This window comes from Tasmannia lanceolata, unplaced genomic scaffold, assembly GCF_043159265.1.
Source record: "Tasmannia lanceolata isolate RefF3 unplaced genomic scaffold, GAP_Taslan_0.1 ptg000003l, whole genome shotgun sequence".
NCBI lineage: Eukaryota > Viridiplantae > Streptophyta > Magnoliopsida > Canellales > Winteraceae > Tasmannia > Tasmannia lanceolata.
In genome coordinates this window covers 42,825,378-42,845,471 of record NW_027518680.1, presented here as the reverse complement: position 1 = coordinate 42,845,471, position 20,094 = coordinate 42,825,378, and the positions used below count along the sequence as shown (strand labels likewise).

The window sequence follows — 20,094 nt, the reverse complement described above, 5'->3', positions numbered from 1 at the left end:
GTGATTGCCAGGTCATTCGGAGCCCTCTTTTCATTCCATTTCCGATCTTGATCGTGGTTTTTCGGTTTCCATCGATTTTCCGACGTTTTATCGGGTTTTGGGACGGGTGACGACGTAGTGTGGCCCCTTCACAGGAATTGTCCTCGTTGAGCCCAACAATAGGCTATGACGACCGCGAGACTTGTCCGATCTTTAGCGGATCAGGATCACTGAGCTCGATTCCTTTAGAATCGCTCCCTGAGTCTATCGTATGTCCCCTTTTCTTTTCCATGGAATTTTTTGTTCTCGCACACCGTCGATTTTCTAGTTCCTTTCCTTCCTTGCATCTTTTAGCTTATCGCTTGTTTATCTTTGATTCCTTGTGTGCTACTGTTAGCTTGCTTAAATTTTTAGCATGTGATTGATTATTATTTTCTTAGTATTATCTCTTACATAGGCTCGCATGCTAGTGTATTTATTCTACTGCTTTGGTTGTTTAATGTTGTGCTTATCTGTCCATTCACATGCTTAGCTGTAGCATTTATTCATTCATTTTATCAGTCAATATCTTCTTAACTATAGTTATTTACTGCTTTCCTGCTTATCTCATCATATTTGTGATATCTTGCTTAGCTGTAGTTGTGTATGCGTTTGTTATCTCTTTCCTAGATGTGATAAGTTAGGATTAGATGAGTTGAGTTAGGACTTGGATGTTCATTTTCTTTTGCCCAAAACTCTTCAAACTTAATAATAAATGGCATAAGGGACCAGGGGCTTACACTTGGGCGAATTAGGGGTGCTCTTCAGATCTTCCTCATTTGTCACCAGGCACGGACTTTTGTATCTCTGGTTATCCGTTGCAACAGAGTATTTCATGGGATCCAGGGCCTACTTCCTTGGATGACGACTCTTTCTTTGCTTCTGATACCTCTTGGTTTCGAGGCTTTTGTCTCCGGATCAAGAGGTACCTCATTTTCATCGCTACACATGCTGTGAGTGGCACCATTTTGAGAGTTCCTTGGTAGAGCTCTCCTTCACATTGTGGAGATCTTAGAGGATTGACGGGGATCTCATATCCCTCGCTCACCGTCCTCGGGATCGGGATCCACAGCATTTATTTAGTTGCTTACATGAACTAGCTTCATGGCATTAGATGTATTGAAAGGATATACACAATGTATATAGTGTATATACACTATGGGATACATTGGGAATACCAAAATGGTTAAGTACCAACCATAAGGGTATTTTGGGAATATCATAAAATATATTGGAGCTTAAATCCTTTTGGAAAGGATTGGATTGCATTTATTTAATGGGGAATTAAATGAGAAATGCAATGGGAATTTGAATTGGATAAGGGGATCCACATGGGACAAATTTGGGTGGGACCCATTGCCACACGCCCCATGTGGTGTGCCATTATCAATTTGGAATTCAAATAATATTTAGAATATTATTGCTTGATTTGTTTTCTCAAATTAAAGCAACACATGTGAAATTGGAAAGAGAGAGAGAGAAAGAAGAAACAAACCAAAATTGGAAACTTGGAACCACATGGGGCAACCAAGGGTTGCTTGGGCAGCAAGAAACCCCTTGGGGGATGTCCCATGTGGCCTACCATATTGGGGGTTGGCTTGCTTGCCAATTGGAGCTTGCCAATTGTGGCTAGTTTCCATTGTTTTTGTGATTTCTCTAGAAACTTTAGATTGTGCATATGAAAATTGAAAACTCTATAAATATAAGGCATATGGCTGGACTTTTTAAGAGCTCTTCCATAATTCCATGTGCTGAAAATTGGTAGAGACACCCCAAAGTCTTTCTCTTCTTCTTCTCCTTCAATTCCATCAACTAGTTTTGTCTTTTCTAAATCAAAGTCAAACATCCAACCAAGCTCCATTGATCTAAATACATATTCTCACATTATGATCTGATTTAGATCAGGTTTTAAAGTGAATAAAGAGTTGTACACAAGATCCTTTACGCAACAAAATGAATCCATCGATTCAACTTGCGGTTTCGCGTCAATTAGATCGCCGACGAATTTTCGAGGGGGAGATTAAGCGGAAGAGTTCTTTTCTACATAAGGTATTTATATTTATGTTCATTGAATCATAATAAAATTAATTAGTCCCTAGGAATCTTGGGTTAGAGTAAAAAATTTGTTCTACACGGTTTATTCTTCCGCAACGTGTAGCGATTTTGCTCGAGGTTTTACAACCAATCTAACACCCACCATCATGGCCAAGACTTTTATAAGTTTGGATGTGTAGACACCTCCATTTTGCTAAACTTTAAAAAAGTAAAAGATTCGGTAGTTTGTCAAGTTTCGAGTCTGTATTCAACCTAGGATTAGGCATCTGTGCATTTTAGGGTAGATTTCGCCTCGTTGAAGGAATTCTGAAGTTGAATCGCGATCCTAACGATTTCTAGGGTGTTCCAATGGTATCTAGAAGATGAAAATTCAAGTTTCCAAGCAAGTGAAAAAACCTGCTATTTTTAGAATTTTCGGGGTTTCCCTCATTTTTGCCCATTTTTACACTACAGGGGTATTTTGGTCATTCCCGATGTGTCTCGTCTGACCCCCGAGTTATATTTGAGAAATCTTGAGTGATTTTACAAATTTTGAAAAAGCTGCTATTTTTAAAAACTGATGGGGCTTCCACATTTTCATCATCTTATGGATATTTCAATCATTTCTCATATATCCAAAACCAACTTAAGGGTACGGCTGATAAATTAGGAGTAATTTCGTAAGATTTGGGAAATATGCTAAATTTAGATCTCTCAAGGTTTTCTCTTAGTCTTGCATTGCGGGGGTATTTTAGACATTTCCAACATGTCAGATTTTGTCCCTAAGTTGTGTCTAAGAAATCTTGAGTCCGTTCATAAATTTTTGGAAATCTGCTATTGTTGGAATTTCTCAGGGTTTTTCCTAGTCTCACCAAATTCTTGCACCTCGGGGTAATTTGGTCTTTTCCTGTGTAATTATTTTGATCCCCGAAAGGTGTCTGACAAATTATGAATGATTTCCTGAATTTTGAAAAACCTGCTAAATTTAGAATTTCTCAGGGGTTTCACTTAATTTGAAATTTTTGAGTGTTTAGGGCATTTTGGGTATTTTCAGGGGATACCAAATGATCTTGTTTGATATTGCTCACCGAAAGGACCCAACTTTAAAAGTTTCTATTTTTGAAGTTTGACCACAAAGACTTTCCATTTTTTTTATTTTTCCCTTCAGGGGTGAACCAATTTGAGGGTATTTTGGTCGCATTTGGACGTGTAATGGTCAAATAGGGGCATTTTGGTCCGAAAAGTTGTTTTCCCAAAAAAAGATGGTTCAATCACGTGTTAGGGGTGAACTATAAATATCATATGAGTTGGGTTTCATCAATTAAAATTTTGAATTTAAAGGATTTTATTGAATTTTCATTGAAAAAAAACCCAAAATACATGTCATAAGGCCTATTGGGCTAAAGCCCACAAGGGGGGTCCTTGTGGACCCACTCATGTCGTTCGGCTACATAAGTGGGCGCCCCACATGAGGAGGCCACATGACAAAACGTCCAACATGGGATGAGGTGGTTGGTGACATCATATTTGTTTTAGAAAAATAATAAAGAAAGGAAGAGTTATAATTAGAAAGGGCTTGTATAGTCAGGTTACTAAAACTGTCATAACTTTTTATCTTTGTGTATAAAAAATTTGCAATTATACTTGTTTCGAACATCTCGAAAAGATCTACAACTTTCTAGTTTATGACTTTTCCTGAATCAGCCTCTAAATAGGTCAAAAATAAGTTCAAACGTCGGGCAACCATTTTTGGACGAAAATCATTCATAAAAGCTAGTTTCCTTTGTAAGAAGGCTTCTAGATTGATCTTGAAGGATCTCCATTGTCTAATTTAGCATTGCTTGGCTTGCAAGAAATCAATATTAGAAATAAATACAATTTAGAAGGTAAGGGAAAAGCAAGCCATAGGTAAGAATTAGAAACTAACTAAAGGTATGAGTCCTCACATTGGAAACTTCCAAATCCAATCTAACCCCAACTTTTTCTATAAAAACAAAGCAAGCATAACCTTTGGCCTGGCTCTAGAAAATTCATCTCTCTCTCTCTCTCTTCCTCCTTGGAATTCATTTCTCTCTTCAAGTTGTTCATCTCTCTCAAGTGTTCTTCACAAAAGGGGTTCTTGAACTTCTTCTTCTTCTCTAAGGCATCATATAATCAAGGATTATTGGAATGTTCTTTGGATCTTTTTTAGCGTATAAAAGGGTTGGACAAAGTGTATATCTCAGATCACCAACCCTAAAGACAAGGATCGCGATCAACGGTAAGGATCTCTCTTCTTTGAGAATTAGAACAAGCATGCTAGGGTTTTATTTTTGAAAAATCAAATCAATGAGTTTTCTTTTGAAATTCCAGTATATTATAGTATAGATGAAAGGCTTTCAAAATCCAAAATTTCAACAAAAAATTAGATTTTCTCTATATAAATATTAATTTTCTTTCTTTATTCTTCAATATGAGTTTAAATTCAATTCTCAAGGCAAGTGTTTGAAAACATAATCTTTTTCAAAAATTAAATTTTTTTTAGGTTAATAAAAATTTCAAAACTACTGGAAAGTGAAACCTTAGACCACAGTTTGACCGCCTCGATTTCTGTTTTATTTTTCGAAAAGATAACCCGGCAAAGGGTTATTTTTTGAAGAATAAAAAGGAAAACGGGTCAACTCAAGTCCAAAGTTTATGAAAATTTGGTTCCAAACCAATTTGTGGATTTCTAGTTCACTGTAAAATTTTTGGAATTTGTTGATTTTTTTAATCCGGTTTTAATTTATTTTAATTTTGGGTTATTTTTAATAAATATCAAACGATTTTAAAAATTGATGAAACTTTCCAGAACTCATGTTTAATTATAAATTGAAGTGTTCATAGAATAAAAAAATTTTAAAAATGTTTTCTGTACTGTTTTCTAATCGATTCCTCGGTTTACTTGCCGTAATTATGTTTCATATTAAATTAGTAAATTTTCAAAATTTTTCTTTACAAACCAGTAAGTTAGGTTACTAGAATGTTAGAGAAAAAATTTTAATTGATTTTGCAAAGTTTTAATATGGTTTTGTAATTTATTTTAATAAACGGGTTTCAATTCCTAGGAAACAAATTCCCCTTTTCTACTTAAAAATCAATTTTATGGAGGAGATTTAATTTTTAAGTTTTGAAATTTTGATATAAAATATTATAATCTATTATATATCTACTAAAATTTTTTATTTGATTTTAGGATACTATTAGGTTTGCTTTTTAAGTAATTATTTGGTTTCATCCGATTTTTATGTGAATTTCAATTGGTATCACATAGTAATAAAAATTTATGAAAGTCACACAATAGTCTAATCTCATTATTATCTTTATACTGTAAGAGTTTGCATCGATTTGAAACTGATATGCTATAGGTTTTTGTGTTAGTCTATAATCTGATTTGATTTTTGAAAAATCAGAAATTGATATCAAACGTTAATGAAAATTCATGAAAAGTTTCCAGTAAGCTATAAGCATCTATAGCTTTATTCTGTTAAATCTTGGATTAATTTTAAATTGATATACTATAAGTTACTGTGTTAATCTATGAACTGATTTGAATTTTGAAAAATCAGAAATTGATATCAAAACTTAATGAAAATTCTTGAACTTTTTTATGTAATTCACAATCATCCATATCGTATTACTGGAAAAGTTACAACTGATTTGGAGTTCGATTTCTTAGGATTTCTGTGTAATCCTAGCAATCTAGTCTTAATGTTAATAAATCATAATTTAATAACAAATCAACACAAAAGTTAAAAAAAACCTCCAAAAAATCTTAATTTTACATCAAGAATTTAATCCCCAACTTTTTTGAAACATAAACTTTAGGGTTCATAGATCTCCCATGTAAATTCGATATACCGCGATAGTCTAACTGCCGAGATCGGAACTACAATCGTATACTAATTGCGATTAATCCTGCATAATTGGAGTGCGTAAATTATAGTATGATATTGGCTCCGAGGTCCACTGTCCACGAAAATCCTGAGAAACATGCCAGGCAATAAGATACTATAACTTACGTGCTAAATTATACAAGGGTTGAGAGCACGATTCCCATCCATGGTTGCGATTCGAGGCCGAAACTGGCAAACCATAGAACCTTTGGTATCCCTTAGATATTTAGGAATCAAAAATCCTTGAAAATAAAAAATCAGTCAATCTAAAAATCACCAATATCAACAAATTGAATTAACTTAATCAAAGTCTTAGGAGCCGTTGGATTACGCTCTCCTATCGTAGAAATCTTTTAGGGCCCCTTAGGAACACTTACGTCACGTTGTGTCCTAGGTTTTAGGGAGTCCTAGAATTAGGAGTCCAGCCTCATCAGGGCCGTTTGCTATGGATAGCAACCGTACTATAGATAGCAACCGTACTATAGATCTAGTTACACTAGTCATCCAATTTTTCCCTAGGACAAACTTAGTTACCTAGGATGTAGGTTAACTTGCATTAGTCTAAGGGACGACCTGCACTTAGATAGGACCATATAGCATCTTAGATGAAGTCCTCGAAAAATAAAAGCTTCAACTTGAATAAATAATTTCTCTTAAACTATTAAAACAGTCAATCCAATTTAGATCGGTGTCCTAGATGAGTGAGGCATAAGTAGCTTAGTTCAGGTGTACCGAACTACAATCGACTCTGATTCCAGTGAGGCTGGGATACGTAGGCAACTTGGATACTTGAGTGGCATACCAAGCCCAAGTCGGCTCCACACATAAGTGGTGGGATTTTGTATATTAATCCTTAAATTAAAAGTAATTAAATCACTTAGAACTTTTCATGAAATTAGAATTTTAGGAGAACTTTCACTTAGATTGAATTCAAACAAATTAAGAAAATCAAGATACACATTTAGGAATTGCATTAAAATTAGATTTTATAACGCATGTCATGTAGTTCGCACTGCAATGAGTTAAATCAGTCATTTAAAAGAAATTCAAGAGAGTTAACTTTTGGAATCGAATACCGGATTATCGGGCGATGATGGTACATGTGGTGGTAACTCCTCATACCTTCCATTCTCGTAACCAGGTAACGAGTCTAGATTTCTGGTTATTTATGGGTCCTAGATCCCTCATCTAGGCGACGACTCTATCATTCTCTTTTGTGTGAAATTCGGATTCTTTTAGTGAGCCCAAGTTCAGGGAAATGATGAATTAAATCACACCTTGCTAGGCTCGGCAGCTTACCCCTGCCCTTGTGGGTACTGGGTTGCACGTTTCTTTGCACCCTATGGGTTGGTTGTTGCCGGCTTGGTTAGGTAATCAATAATAATAAAAAAAGGCACACGCCAATCGCGTGGGTACGAGAGACCAAGAGAGAGTATGGCGCCTCGCGCGCTCGCGACCCTCTCGCGGGATCGAGTCCCACACGATGACATCAAGTATAACCGAAATACTTCGTTCATGGGTTGTCTAAGGTTATTATATATCTGGCTTTGTGAGAAACTTCAAGTTTTCACTCCCCCTTCGGACCAGTATGTCACTATACCCCAGTTTTCTTCTTGGCAGCATACGCCTGCTCGTAGCATAGACGAGTGGCTTGATTGGTTCAAGACCATTGAATCTAACTGTATTACTTGGCGATATTGCCGGTATCATGAGATAGTCTATCCTACCCAAGATGATTGTGTATCTCTCCTTGGATTGACCAAAACTTCCTTTTATATCCCAGAGCATATTCGTCACCAATATGGAGGTTTACAGTATGAGGAACTCAATCTAAAACCTCCTCATAGTCCCCAGGTTTACAATTAGGCAATTGCCATATTAGTATCAACCACATGGAGGAATAGGACTGTAAAGAGTTTAAAGTGAATGATCGAACGGACCATCAGGAGGTCTCAGATGGTTATTACTCATGGTTGGTCGAAGACTTGGAGGAGCGGAGAGGAAGTGGATTCTTGAGGAGTTCCATTTTGTGCATACATGATGATACTCAGATACTTGTTGATATTCGCATACATGTTGATGTTGAGATACATGTTCATATGAGAGATATTGATGATATGATGATATTATTTTACTTTCCTTTATTCAGTCGTTTTGCTTGTTCTCTCTCATTACTTGTATAGCAACCAAGAGTTATCAATAAAAGTGTGTGTTCATGTCATTCTTGTCTCAATTTGTACATAGCATTCTTTCTGATTATCATAATTTAAATTAGTATTTTTACTTCCACCTCAGGAGTCTAAGATAAGCAAAAGCCATTGCTCCAAAAAAAGGTTACCATTTCATAGCCTACTTGGTCCCAACCATCTTCCACGCCGAGACTAAGTCGTAGATCTTCTTCACCAATTTCACCAACTTCAATTTCACTTGTTACCTCTAATCCTAGTCAAATGGCCGAGTCTAACGATATGTTAGCTGAAATGAGGGACATGATACGGAATCTCACCAGAGAGATGTCTACCCTAAAAGAGGAAGTTACTTAGTTGAAGAGTGAGAAAGCAACAACCTTGAAGGAACCAATTGTCCAAAATCCTCCTAATGTGATCCCAGGCTTTATTCGATCAGTTATCTCCCGTGAAGATGATTTCTATGATGAGCAGTATGGCAAGGAGAACTGTCTCCCGCAGCCCGTCAAGCCTAACAAAGAAAAGGTGGTATCCGATAAAATCAAAAAATTAACCCATCAAGTCGAAAGTATGCAAGTTCAAGACCCAAAGAAGATCAATATGTCGGAGTTTTTTATTTTCCCTGGAGTCACCCTGCCTCCAAAATTAAGAATGCCAGATTTCGATAAGTACGATGGGATGGGGTGTCAAAGAAGTCATTTAAGGTCGTTCATTTCAAATCTAGAAGGATATGGACTTTCTCCAAAACAAATCGCCAAGATCTTTCCCATGTCTCTAACAGGAGTTGCTAAGAAGTGGTTTCTTCATTTGAAACCTGAAGAAATCGGAACCTTAGAAGAGATTGTTAACAAGTTTGTTGAACAATTTTCGATGGAGGAGGGAATAGAAGTTACAAAAAGGGATCTGAGAGCAATAAAACAAGGACCTCAGGAAATGTTTACTTCTTTTGTAAGAAGATGGAGAAGGAAAGCGGCCCAAATGACTAACTGTCTTCCTGAAGAAGATCAGATCAAAATTGTGGTTAAGAACTTGTCTTCAATAGTACCATTTCATGGCAGCACAGTATTATTCTGATTTTAATCACTTGATCAAGACATGGACTATAACTGAAGATGCGATGATTAAAGGGTCTTTAGCAAAGGCATCCTCTGACCCAAGGTACGGGAAAAAGCCGATGGTGGCACCTAAACCTGAAGTTAACAATGTGAGTGATGGTCGTCCCATCAGGAAAACAGTCTTAGAGGTAGAGAAACCAACAAAGAAGGAGCCCAGATATTTCGAACCTCTACCTTATCCTCTTTCCATTGTCATAAAGAAATTGCTCAGGGACAAGAAAATCCAACTTTTAGTTCCAAGACCTACCCCTAATCCAGTTCCTAAGTATTGGTTTGAGGATCAATATTGCGAATGCCATAGGGGTACCGGGCATCTAATAGACATGTGTTTGGCAATGAAACATAAAATTCAGGACCTGATAGAAGCCAAAAAAGTTGTTGTGGCCAAACCAAATGTGACCCAGAATCCTTTGCCAACTCATGCTGCACCATCTCCACCTACAGTAGGAGCCATCTTCACTGAAGAGCCTATTCTTGACCCTACTTCTCTAATTTGTGCTGTAACTTCTGATTCGCCAACTATCCTAACATTGGTAAGGAAATTGAGGAAGTAGAGGAAAAGAAACCCTATTTGTTGTATGGAGGTGAGTATGGCTTTGTTGAGTCCTCCATTATTACCTATATTCTTCAATGTGATGAAGAAGAAGTCCAAGATGCTGCTCCATATGTTCTTAGCTTTGATGATGATGACTTTGAATTTCTCGACGATCAGTATGACGAAGTTCGCCATGTTACTCGTGGTGGACGTATCTTTAAACCTGTTGAGTTGAGGGCTAAGAACTCAACCGAAGTTTTAAGAGCCACAGAAGCACATAAATAGAACAAGCCGAGTTACGAAGAAGAAGATAAGAGTCTTTTGTGTCAGTTTAAAAAGACTCACGTCAATATCTCTATTTGGGGTTTGCTTATGGCTTCCCCGAAGCATGGCCAGGTTGTGCTTAGAGAATTGAATGTTGTAAAGGTATCGGTAGATATTACACCTGATGAACTGGTTGGTTTAGTAGCCATGGCTAGAGTATCAAAGACTCTTTCTTTCACTGATGAAGATCTGACATCTTAGGGTCGCAATCATACACGTCCACTGAAAATTACAGTTATTTGTAACAGAAAGAAGGTCCCAAATGTACTGATTGGCAAATGATTCTACGTTGAATGTATGTCCGTTAACTACTGTTACTCTGCTTGGGTTTAGGCCAGATGATTTCATCCATTCTGAACAAGTGATTTTAGCATATGATGGAACTAGACGCGACGTTATTGGAACCTTAGCAACTGAAATTTAGATTGGAGGCGAAATTTTCAAAGTCGAGTTCCAAGTGTTGGATATCAAAGCGTCTTTTCTTCTCCTGCTTGGCCGGCCTTGGCTTCATAAGGTCAGAGTTATTCCTTCTTTGCTGCACCAGAAACTTAAGTTCATTAGAAATAACAGGGTGATAACAGTTAAAGGCAAATCCTGGCCAAATTTCGCAGGAAATTACCTCAGAAAGGAAAGGTGATGTTGGAAAGGTGATGTTAGTCTGACCGGGTTTTCTGTAGAAGTCACCGCCAAATCATTTGAGAAAGCAATGAATGAGGAGATTCTGTTCCTTATCAGTACAAATCCTCAGGTTGTGAAAATGATGCGTAGACAGGGGTACATTCCCGGTGCAGGTCTGGGTCGCAAGCATCAGGGGATAGTCAAATGGCCTGATATGGGTAAGACTGAAAGGTTGTTTGGACTCGAATATGAGCCTACTTTGGAAGAGATTAGAGAAATGAGAAAATACATGCAGAAATGGTCTGAGCTTCGTCGTCAGGGTCTAGAACTGCAGATGAAACCATGTGGTTTGATCAGAAATGGTAAATACAGGAGAGAAGGGGATGGCTTTGCATTTTGTGGGTTCGTAGAGCCGTGGGTTGATGAGTTCACAGGGCAAAAGCTACCGTGATTTGAGATATTTTTCGATGAAGAGCTGCCAGATGAGTACCCAAGCTTACAGATTCATGAGATTGAACCGGAGGCTGACTAAACTGATATCCTTGAGCCGTGTCTTTTGAATTCCCTGTTCCAGGTTGAGTTACCGATTGTAGCCATGATCGGAGGAAATGCATTGATTCTTGACCCCGAAAGCCTTATCACCCCAGCCGAGGGACCTCTTACGAACTGGAGTTCTTAGGTCATACCCAAGTCTCCATTACAGTCATGTTTCCACCAAAGAGTAGGTTGTCTCTAGGTACGTGTCCATTTCCAAGTCAGAAATAGAGTCTGTTATATCTGATGTTTCTTTTGATGAAGGTACAGTCATGATCGAGCCCACTGATGAGATTGATGAAGAGTCTTCCGATGTTGCTGTTTAGTGTGATGCAGAGTCCATTACATCTTCTGTTGAGTATGTTGAGTCTGTTCATACTGTAGTCCAGTCTTATACCGAGTCTATAAATATTTCTAATGATTCCGATGTTGAGCCTATTGAAGGCGCGTCAACTGATGTAATCCCAGTTTCTTTGAATGAAATAAATGACTCTTCTCTTTATTTGCCTATCTCTGCTTCAACTTCTGCTTCTTTATCTGATCAAATTAATAATAATAATAATAATCAAGACTCCCCTCTGATGAGGATGCCGACAAAACTCCCCTGAAATCAAACACATGATTAGACAGGAGGAGGAGCATCGAGCAAAACCGCTTGATGAAGAAATTGAAACTATCAATATAGAGGATGAAACCCTGGCTCGGGAAATTCGAATTGGCAAAACATTATCTCCGGAAGAGCGTGAGGAATTAATTGCCCTATTAAAGGAATTCAAAGAAGTTTTTGTAAGCCCAATGGTACCCACCTTGGCATTCCCATCTTCTTTTGATGATTCCAATACACAAGTGATTTTATATCACTAATGTGTTTGAATGTCTAAGTTGTAGATTAAGATTATGTTAAGACAAGATTGCTTGGATTAAGGCCAAAAAGCTCTCATTGGACCGCATTAGGAAGGCCAAAGACATCGGAGATCCAAGACGCATGAAGACTTGAAGCATCGCAATTGAAGATCAAACTATTTTTTAGAATGTAAAGATCCAATCCTAGTTTAGATTTTAAGAGGCATAAATAAGTATCCACACACCCTAAATGCTTAAAGTGGTTGTCCTTGTGGTGTTTCAACAATTTGGAACCCTCATAACAATCCCACTTGGTGAAGATTTGGAAGCCCAAAACAAATAAGAAACATGAATTGAAATTCTGCTGGAAATAGGCTTCTCGGAACTCTGAGAGAATTCTCGGAGCTCCGAGCTCAGAACTCCGAGAAATTCCTCGGAGCTCCGAGATTTGGTCCAGTAACATTTTCCATCTTCTGTTTCAATTCCCGGAACTCCGAGACCACTATTTCGGGAAGAAATTATAGCCGTTGTGGTTTTTGCCAAAATTACCACTATGGCCCCAAACGGTCATATTTGGTTTTTTCTATATATATGGGTATTCTAAACTTCCAAATTATCAATCCTAACACTCTAAAAACCTATTGGAATATCCTAAGAGTGAATCAAGCTTGTTTATGCCTCTCATCTTCTAGAATTAGGATTTGGATCATTAGGCTCAAATTTGTACATCTTCTACAAACCTTGTAAACCCTTGTGACGGATTTTTTGTTCTTTCTTTCTTTATCAAGATGATTGTATTAGGGCGAGTGTTCGAAGAAGCGGAGCCCACTCTCCGTGGTGAGGATTGCCACCAAGGTTAAAGGCAATTGGAATTGTAATCGGCACCGATCTTCGCCGAGGTTAAGAAGATCAAATAGTGAAGCCATCAACGGGTTTGGTTGGTGGAGTGGAGTAGGCCTCGCGTTTTGAGGACCGAACCACTTTAAATCTCGGGTGCATTCTCTCTTATCTCTTGCTTTATATTTGCATTGCACTTAGGATTTAACTTGTGTGCTTAATTTTCATTTTTGATCTCTTAATCTTCAAATTTGGGTTAGAGTTTTCAAAAGATTAAAACTTGTTACTAACCTAAATTTTCCCTCCTCAAAAGTTGCCATTAGAATAAGTACTCGGGCCTACCCTTGGAATTTCAGTTTTTGCTTGGTCCTACAACAACATGCCAAGATTAAGCGAAGACATTGTTCAACATAGACTTCCCCTAATCCCAGGTGCCAGGCCGAAAAAGCAAAAACTTTGAAGAATGAAACCAGAGTGGGACTTGCTAATCAGAGATGAAGTTCAAAAGCAATTGGAAGTTGGCTTTATTGAAGTTGTTGAATACCCTGAATGGCTAGCCAACATAGTACCGGTGCCCAAGAAGGATGGGAAGGTTAGAATGTGTGTGGATTTCAGGGATCTAAACAGAGCAAGTCCGAATGATGATTTCCCCTTACCACACATTGATATCTTAGTGGACAACAGCAGGCCATGCTCTCCTTTTATTCATAGATGGATTCTCGGGATACAATCAGATCAAGATGGCTCCTGAACACATGATCAAGACAGCTTTCACCACTCAATGGGGGACATATTGTTACGGAGTTATGCCATTTGGACTCAAGAATGCTGCAGCAACCTATCAGAGAGCTACTACCACCTTGCTGCATGATATGATACACAAAGAGGTAGAAGTATATGTTGACGACATGGTCGTCAAAGCAAAGACCAGGGAAGAGCATGCAGGGGCATTGAGAAAATTCTTCCAGCGGATTCAGAAGTTCAAGCTCCGTCTAAACCCGAATAAGTGTATGTTTGGGGTTACATTAGGAAAGCTACTGGGATTCTTGGTTAGTCAAAGAGGGATTGAGGTAGATCCACAGAAAATCAAAGCTATCCAAGAAATGGCTCCGCCAAAGACTGAGAAACAAATCCGCTGATTCTTAGGGAAGGTTCAATACTTGAGAAGGTTCATTGCACAGTTGACAACGACTTGTGAGCCGATTTTCAAACTCTTAAAGAATAATGCTTCTAAGAAATGGAATGAGGAGTGTCAAGAGGATTTTGAGAAAATCAAGAAGTGTTTGGCTTTACCACCAATATTGTCACCGATCATACTAGGACAACCAATGCTGTTGTATTTATCTGTTACTGACATAGCAATGGGATGAATGTTAGCTCAGCAAGACCCGGAGTCGAACGAGAAAGAGCCATTTACTACCTCAGCAAGAAAATGTTAGAGTACGAGCAAAAATATACTATCCTTGAGAAGACTTGTCTAGCATTGGTTTGGGCTACTCAAAGGATTAGATATTATTTGTTATCAAATAGGGTCCTCCTCTCACGGATGGATCCATTGAAATATTTGTTTGAGAAGCCAGCCCTCACTGGAAGAACCGCCAGGTGGCTGTTGTTATTGTTTGAATTTGATATCACTTATGCCAGTCAAAAATCAATTAAGGGGCAAGTGGTAGGTGAACAGTTAGGCAAGTCGCCAACAGAAGAGAATGAGCTCTTGAAAGCAGAATTTCCAGATGAGGAAATAATGGTCATGGAAGATGAAGTTTCGGATACAAAGTGGTTGATGTACTTTTATGGAGTAGTCAATAATCATGGTCAAGGAATAGGGGCAGTATTGGTTTCACCAAGAAAAGAGTACATCCCTATATCCTCAAGTTACAATTCAAGTGTACAAACAATATGGCAGAATACGAGGCATGTATCGTAGGTTTGGAAGCAGCTCTAGCCTTGCACATTCAGGACCTTGATGTATTCGGAGACTAAATCTTGATTATCTGTCAAATCAATGGAAAATGGAGAACAGAGAAGATAGGTTGATCTCGTATAATACTTATCTAGAGTCTCTGGTCAAAAAATTCAGAAACATCACGTTCACTCATCTGTCGAGGACAAAGAAACAATTTTGCTGATGCTTTGGCTACGCTAGCTTCAATGCTAGACATTTCTGCGACAATAGAGGTTCAACCATTACCAGTAAGGCTACAATGGACCCCAACGCATATGAACGCAATTGAAATAGCAGCAAGGTGCCCAGATGGCAAGCCTTGGTACATAGATATCAAAGACTTTATTTCAGGCAAGGGGCATCTGCCTGAGGCTTCAGGAAAAGAACGAAGGTCCCTTCAGAAGTTAGCCTCTCACTTCGTCATTTGTGGTGAAGAATTGTACATGAGGTCGTTTGATGGAATCCAACTCTTCTGTGTAGATGAGGATCAAGCAGCCGAACTCATAGAGGAAACACACGAACGAGTCTGCGGATCGCACATGAACGGAGAGATGTTGTCAAGGAAAATTCTTAGACTTTGGTAGTATTGGCCGACAATGGAGGCAGATTACTATGCCTATGTGAAGAAATGTCACAAGTGTCAGGTCTATGCCAATCTCATCCATGTGCCTCCCTCCCAATTGCATTCTCTCGCTTCACCGTGGCCATTCTCAGTATGGGGAATAGATATCATCGGGGAGATAAGTCCGAAGTCTTCAAGTGGACATGAGTATATCTTGCTTGTCCTTGATTACTTCACAAAGTGGATAGAAGTTAATTTGTATGCGTCATTTACCTCAGCTTCTGTTGCAAAGTTCATCAAAGCAAATATCATTTGCAGATATGGAGTACCACATGAGCTGATTTCAGACAATGGGTCCCATTTCAAGAAAGAGGTGGCACACCTGTGTGAGGAGTTTAAGATTAAGCATCATAAGTCATTGCCTTATAGACCCCTAACTAACGGAGCTGTGGAGGCCGCCAACAAAAACATCAAAGTGATCATCAGCAAGATGACTGAGACTTACAAAGATTGGTGAAACAAACTCTTGTATGCTTTGTGGGCTTCTAAGACGTCAATCAGATCCTCTACAGGTGCAACTCCGTATTCTCTGCTATACAGAATGGACGCTGTCTTATCTGTTGAATTGTGAATTTCCTCCCTGAGAGTAATGATGGAAGGTGGGCTGCCAGAATCTGTTTGGGCTCAAGCTAGATACCAAGAGTTACAAATGATTGATGAAAAGAGGCTGAAAGCATTGTACCATGTCCAGGGGTATCAACGTCGTGTCGAGAAAACCTTCAACAAGAAAGTTCGTGTTCGAGACCTTAAGAAGGGAAATCTAGTGCTGAAATCCTTCCGGGCACCGATATATGATCTCAGGGGTAAGTTCAAGCCAAATTGGCCAGGTCCATACATTGTTGACGAAGTCCTGCCTGGAAAAGCCGTCAGACTCCTAGATGAAAATGGAGAAAAGCTAACAGAGCCAATAAACCTTGACCAACTCAAGAAATATTATGCTTAGAGTACCAGAAGGCCTTCCTTGGCTGACCAGAACTTCAAACCAAAAATCCAAAAAAAAACAGATCAAAAGAATCCTTTGGAAGCCCTTTTGAGCTTACACAAAATCAAAATCATCCTTTTCAAAACCCATAAACCATGGGCATTTTACATTGAACTACGCTCGGCCTGATCCCAACTTCACGGGGGTACATAGGCAGCCTGAATTACTAAGGTTCGATTGACCTTTGGAACAAAAACCAAAACATTTCCATTCAACTTAGAACGAACTACGGGGACCTGATCCTCAATTTCGAGGGTACGTTGACAGTCTGGCTAGTCCAGATTCGGTCAAAATTTTGGAAAGCTATTCCAAATTCTGTCTTTTCAAACCTGAACCTACCTAAAAAGTCCTTATGGTGCACTCGGCAAAGGTTTGTGGCTAAAAAATGAAAGACAATGGAGTCTGAAGACCAGCTAGATTGAAAACCCGAAAGGGCGGTTTAGGCAAAAGTTAGGATCATTCACCTGCTAAGTCGATAACCCAAAAGGACGGTTTAAGCAAAGATGAAGGTGTTAGCCTGCTGGATTGGAAACCCGAAGGGGCAATCTAGGAAAAAATTAAGGCAAGTGGTCTGGCAGATTGAAAACCTAAAAGGCGATTTGGTCATTGGCAGTGACTTCTCGTAAAAAATCTGAATATTGAAAAGAAGACAAGACTTGTAGCCCGGTATTGGCATCACCAAAGTCTAATTAGTGCTAGCATGACTTGCTTTGATCTTCCTTTAAACTAGGGGCATTTAAGACCAAGCAATCTAAAGGGTTTAATGACCATGACAGAAATACCGAAAAGGGGAATGAATCACCTTTAAACATGGCATTCAAGTAATTTTACGAGTGGTTGGTTGTCACCTTTAAAAAAAATGTTTGACAGGTCAGGAAGCAAGTTGAGTCTTTATTGAAGTCCAAGTTTCGTATTTTTCAAAGCTCTATACTTGCCGGTCGTCAAAGTCTGTTGCATGTCAAGTCCAAGTCCACAAGTCTAGTATGGTCTGTATTTTTCCCAGAGCTGGGGTGACAGGCATCAAAGCAAGAAATCGCATCTCCGGAAGACAGAATGAACAAGAACAGGGTTCAGAAGAATAGCAGGTTATCAAGCCCATTAAAATTTTAGCAGCTGGTAGAATTGAAAGAGACATTTCAAACAGAATCAGCCTATGGGACCACGATCTAGAGGCGCGGACGGCGGGATGAGACCCTGCGAGCATCTCGATCTCCACACGAGTTGGAGAGCTCCGCTGCGGCTCTCTCAAATAAAGTGCCCCCACAGCGTGAGTCATGGTGTATGCAATACCTCTTGATTCGGAATAAAACTAGGAACCAAGACGTACCTAAATATAAAGAAGAGTCGACATCCAGGGTTGAGGCCCTAGAACCCATAAAATGCTCTATGCAACGGATAACCAGAGAAGAAAAGGTCCGTGCCTGGTTGCGAGTAGGGAAGGTGTTAGGCACCCCACTCGCCCCAGTGAACTCGGTCTCTTATGCCATTTTTATTATTTTTGAAGAATTTTGGGCAAAAATCATGAGATGGGAATAAAGAACTACAACTAAATAGATAAGCAAGAAATAATAAACAAATAAGCAATAAAGAGCTACAGCTAAACAGATAATCAAATAAAATAATAAACAGGTAAGCGGTAAAGAGCTACAACTAAGCAGATAACCAAGATATGATGAGCACATAATTACTACAGCTAAGCATGCGGGTAGGCATATGATCATAATATGGCAATTAACACTACAGCTAAATGTGTAAGCATGTAAAGGCTATACAAGAGATATAGCTAGAAATAGTCATTCAAAAAAAAAAGTAAACACACTAACATGCACCTATACAAGAGATAAGGATAGACAATGGACCACAAACTCTAAAGCCTTAAAAACCATAAAAAAAAAGTGTGCAGGTGATCTGGACCAGGATGGCCGTCCAAGCTGCCTATGTATCCAAGTCTCTTTTGAAATCAAGATCAACATAGTTTGGTGGCGCTATTCTAAGCTACAATGTCTATTGTGCCTAGAACCACTAAACTAAACTCGATCGACTAGAATAAACTACAGTATGAACAGACTCAACAGAAGATGTAATGGACTCTGTATCGGACTGAACAAAAATATCGAAAGACTCTTCATCAATCTCATCGGCGGGCTCGATCACGACTGTACCTACATCAAAAGAAACATCAGATATAAAAGACTCTATTTCTCACTCAGAAATGGACACGTATTTAGAGACCACGGACACTTTAGTGGAAACATGACGGTAATGGAGGACGACTTGGGGTATGACCTGAGAACATAAGTTCGTAAGAGGTCCCTCGGTTGGGGTGATAAGGCTTTCGGGATCATGAATCAGCGCATCTCCTTCGATCATGGCTAGACACAGCTGAAGGATATCTGCCCAGTCAGCCTCCGGTTCAATATCATGAATCTACAAGCTTGGGTACTCATCTGGCAGCTCTTCATCGAAAAATATCTCAAATCCAGGTAGCTCTTGCCCTGTGAACTCATCAACCCACGGCTCTGCGAACCCACAAAATGCAAAGTCATCCCCTTCTCTCCAGTATTTACCTTTTCTGATTAAACCACATGGTTTCATCTGCAGTTTTAGACCCTGACGACGGAGCTCAAACCATTTCTGCATGTATTTTCTCATTTCTCTAATCTCTTCCCAAGTAGGCTCATATCAGAGTCCAAACAACCCACCCTTCAGTCTTACCCATATCAGGCCATTCGACTATCCCCTAATAATTGCGACCCAGACCTGCACCGAGAATGTACCCCTGTCTACGCATCATTTTCATAACCTGGGGATTTGTGCTGGTAAGGAACAGAATCTCCTCATTCGTTGCTTTCTCAAATGATATGGTAGTGACTTCTACAGAAAACCCGGTCAGACTAACATCACCTTTTCTTTCTGAGGTAATTTCCTACGAAATTTGGCCTACCTCCAAATCAAGATCGCCTTTAACTGTTATCACCATGTTATTTCTAATGAACTTAAGTTTCTGGTGCAGCGAAGAAGGGATAACTCCAACCTTATGAAGCCAAGGCTGGCCAAGCAGGAGAAGAAAAGACGCTTTGATATCCAACAGTTGGAACTCGATTTCGAAAATTTTGCCTCCAATCTGAATTTCAGTTGCTAAGGTTCCAATCACGTCGTGTCTAGTTCCATCATATGCTAAAATCCCTTGTTCATAAGGGATGAAATCCTCTAGCCCAAACCCAAAGAGAGTAGCAGTAGTTAAAGGACATACATTCAACGCAAAACCATTGTCAATCAGTACATCTGGGACCTTCTTCCTGTTACAAATAACTGTAATTTTCAATGGACGTGTATGATTGCGACCCTCAGATGTCATATCCTCATCAGTGACAAAAAGAGTCTTTGATACTCTAACCATGGCTACTAAACCAACCAGTTCATCAAGTGTAATATCTACGAATTCATGTGCAGCATTCAATTCTCATCGGAGAAGCCATAAGCAAACCCCAAATAGAGATATTGGCTTGAGTCTTTTTAAGCTGACGCAAAAGACTCTTATCTTCTTCTTCGTAACTCGGCTTGTTCTGTTTCTGTGCTTCTGCGGC

At 39.0% G+C, this 20,094-nt stretch overlaps 2 protein-coding genes across 2 annotated transcripts in view; one reads left to right on the top strand and one right to left on the bottom strand.

The window, feature by feature from the left end:
* Window positions 1–20,094, top strand: part of LOC143854723 (DEAD-box ATP-dependent RNA helicase 37-like) — a 92,240-nt gene that overhangs the window by 19,288 nt on the left and 52,858 nt on the right. The gene's annotated exons all lie outside the window — the stretch shown is intronic.
* Window positions 19,434–19,907, bottom strand: LOC143869790 (uncharacterized). Its single transcript, XM_077376347.1, has one exon. It carries the CDS (start codon window positions 19,905–19,907, stop codon window positions 19,434–19,436), a length of 474 nt encoding a protein of 157 aa, XP_077232462.1.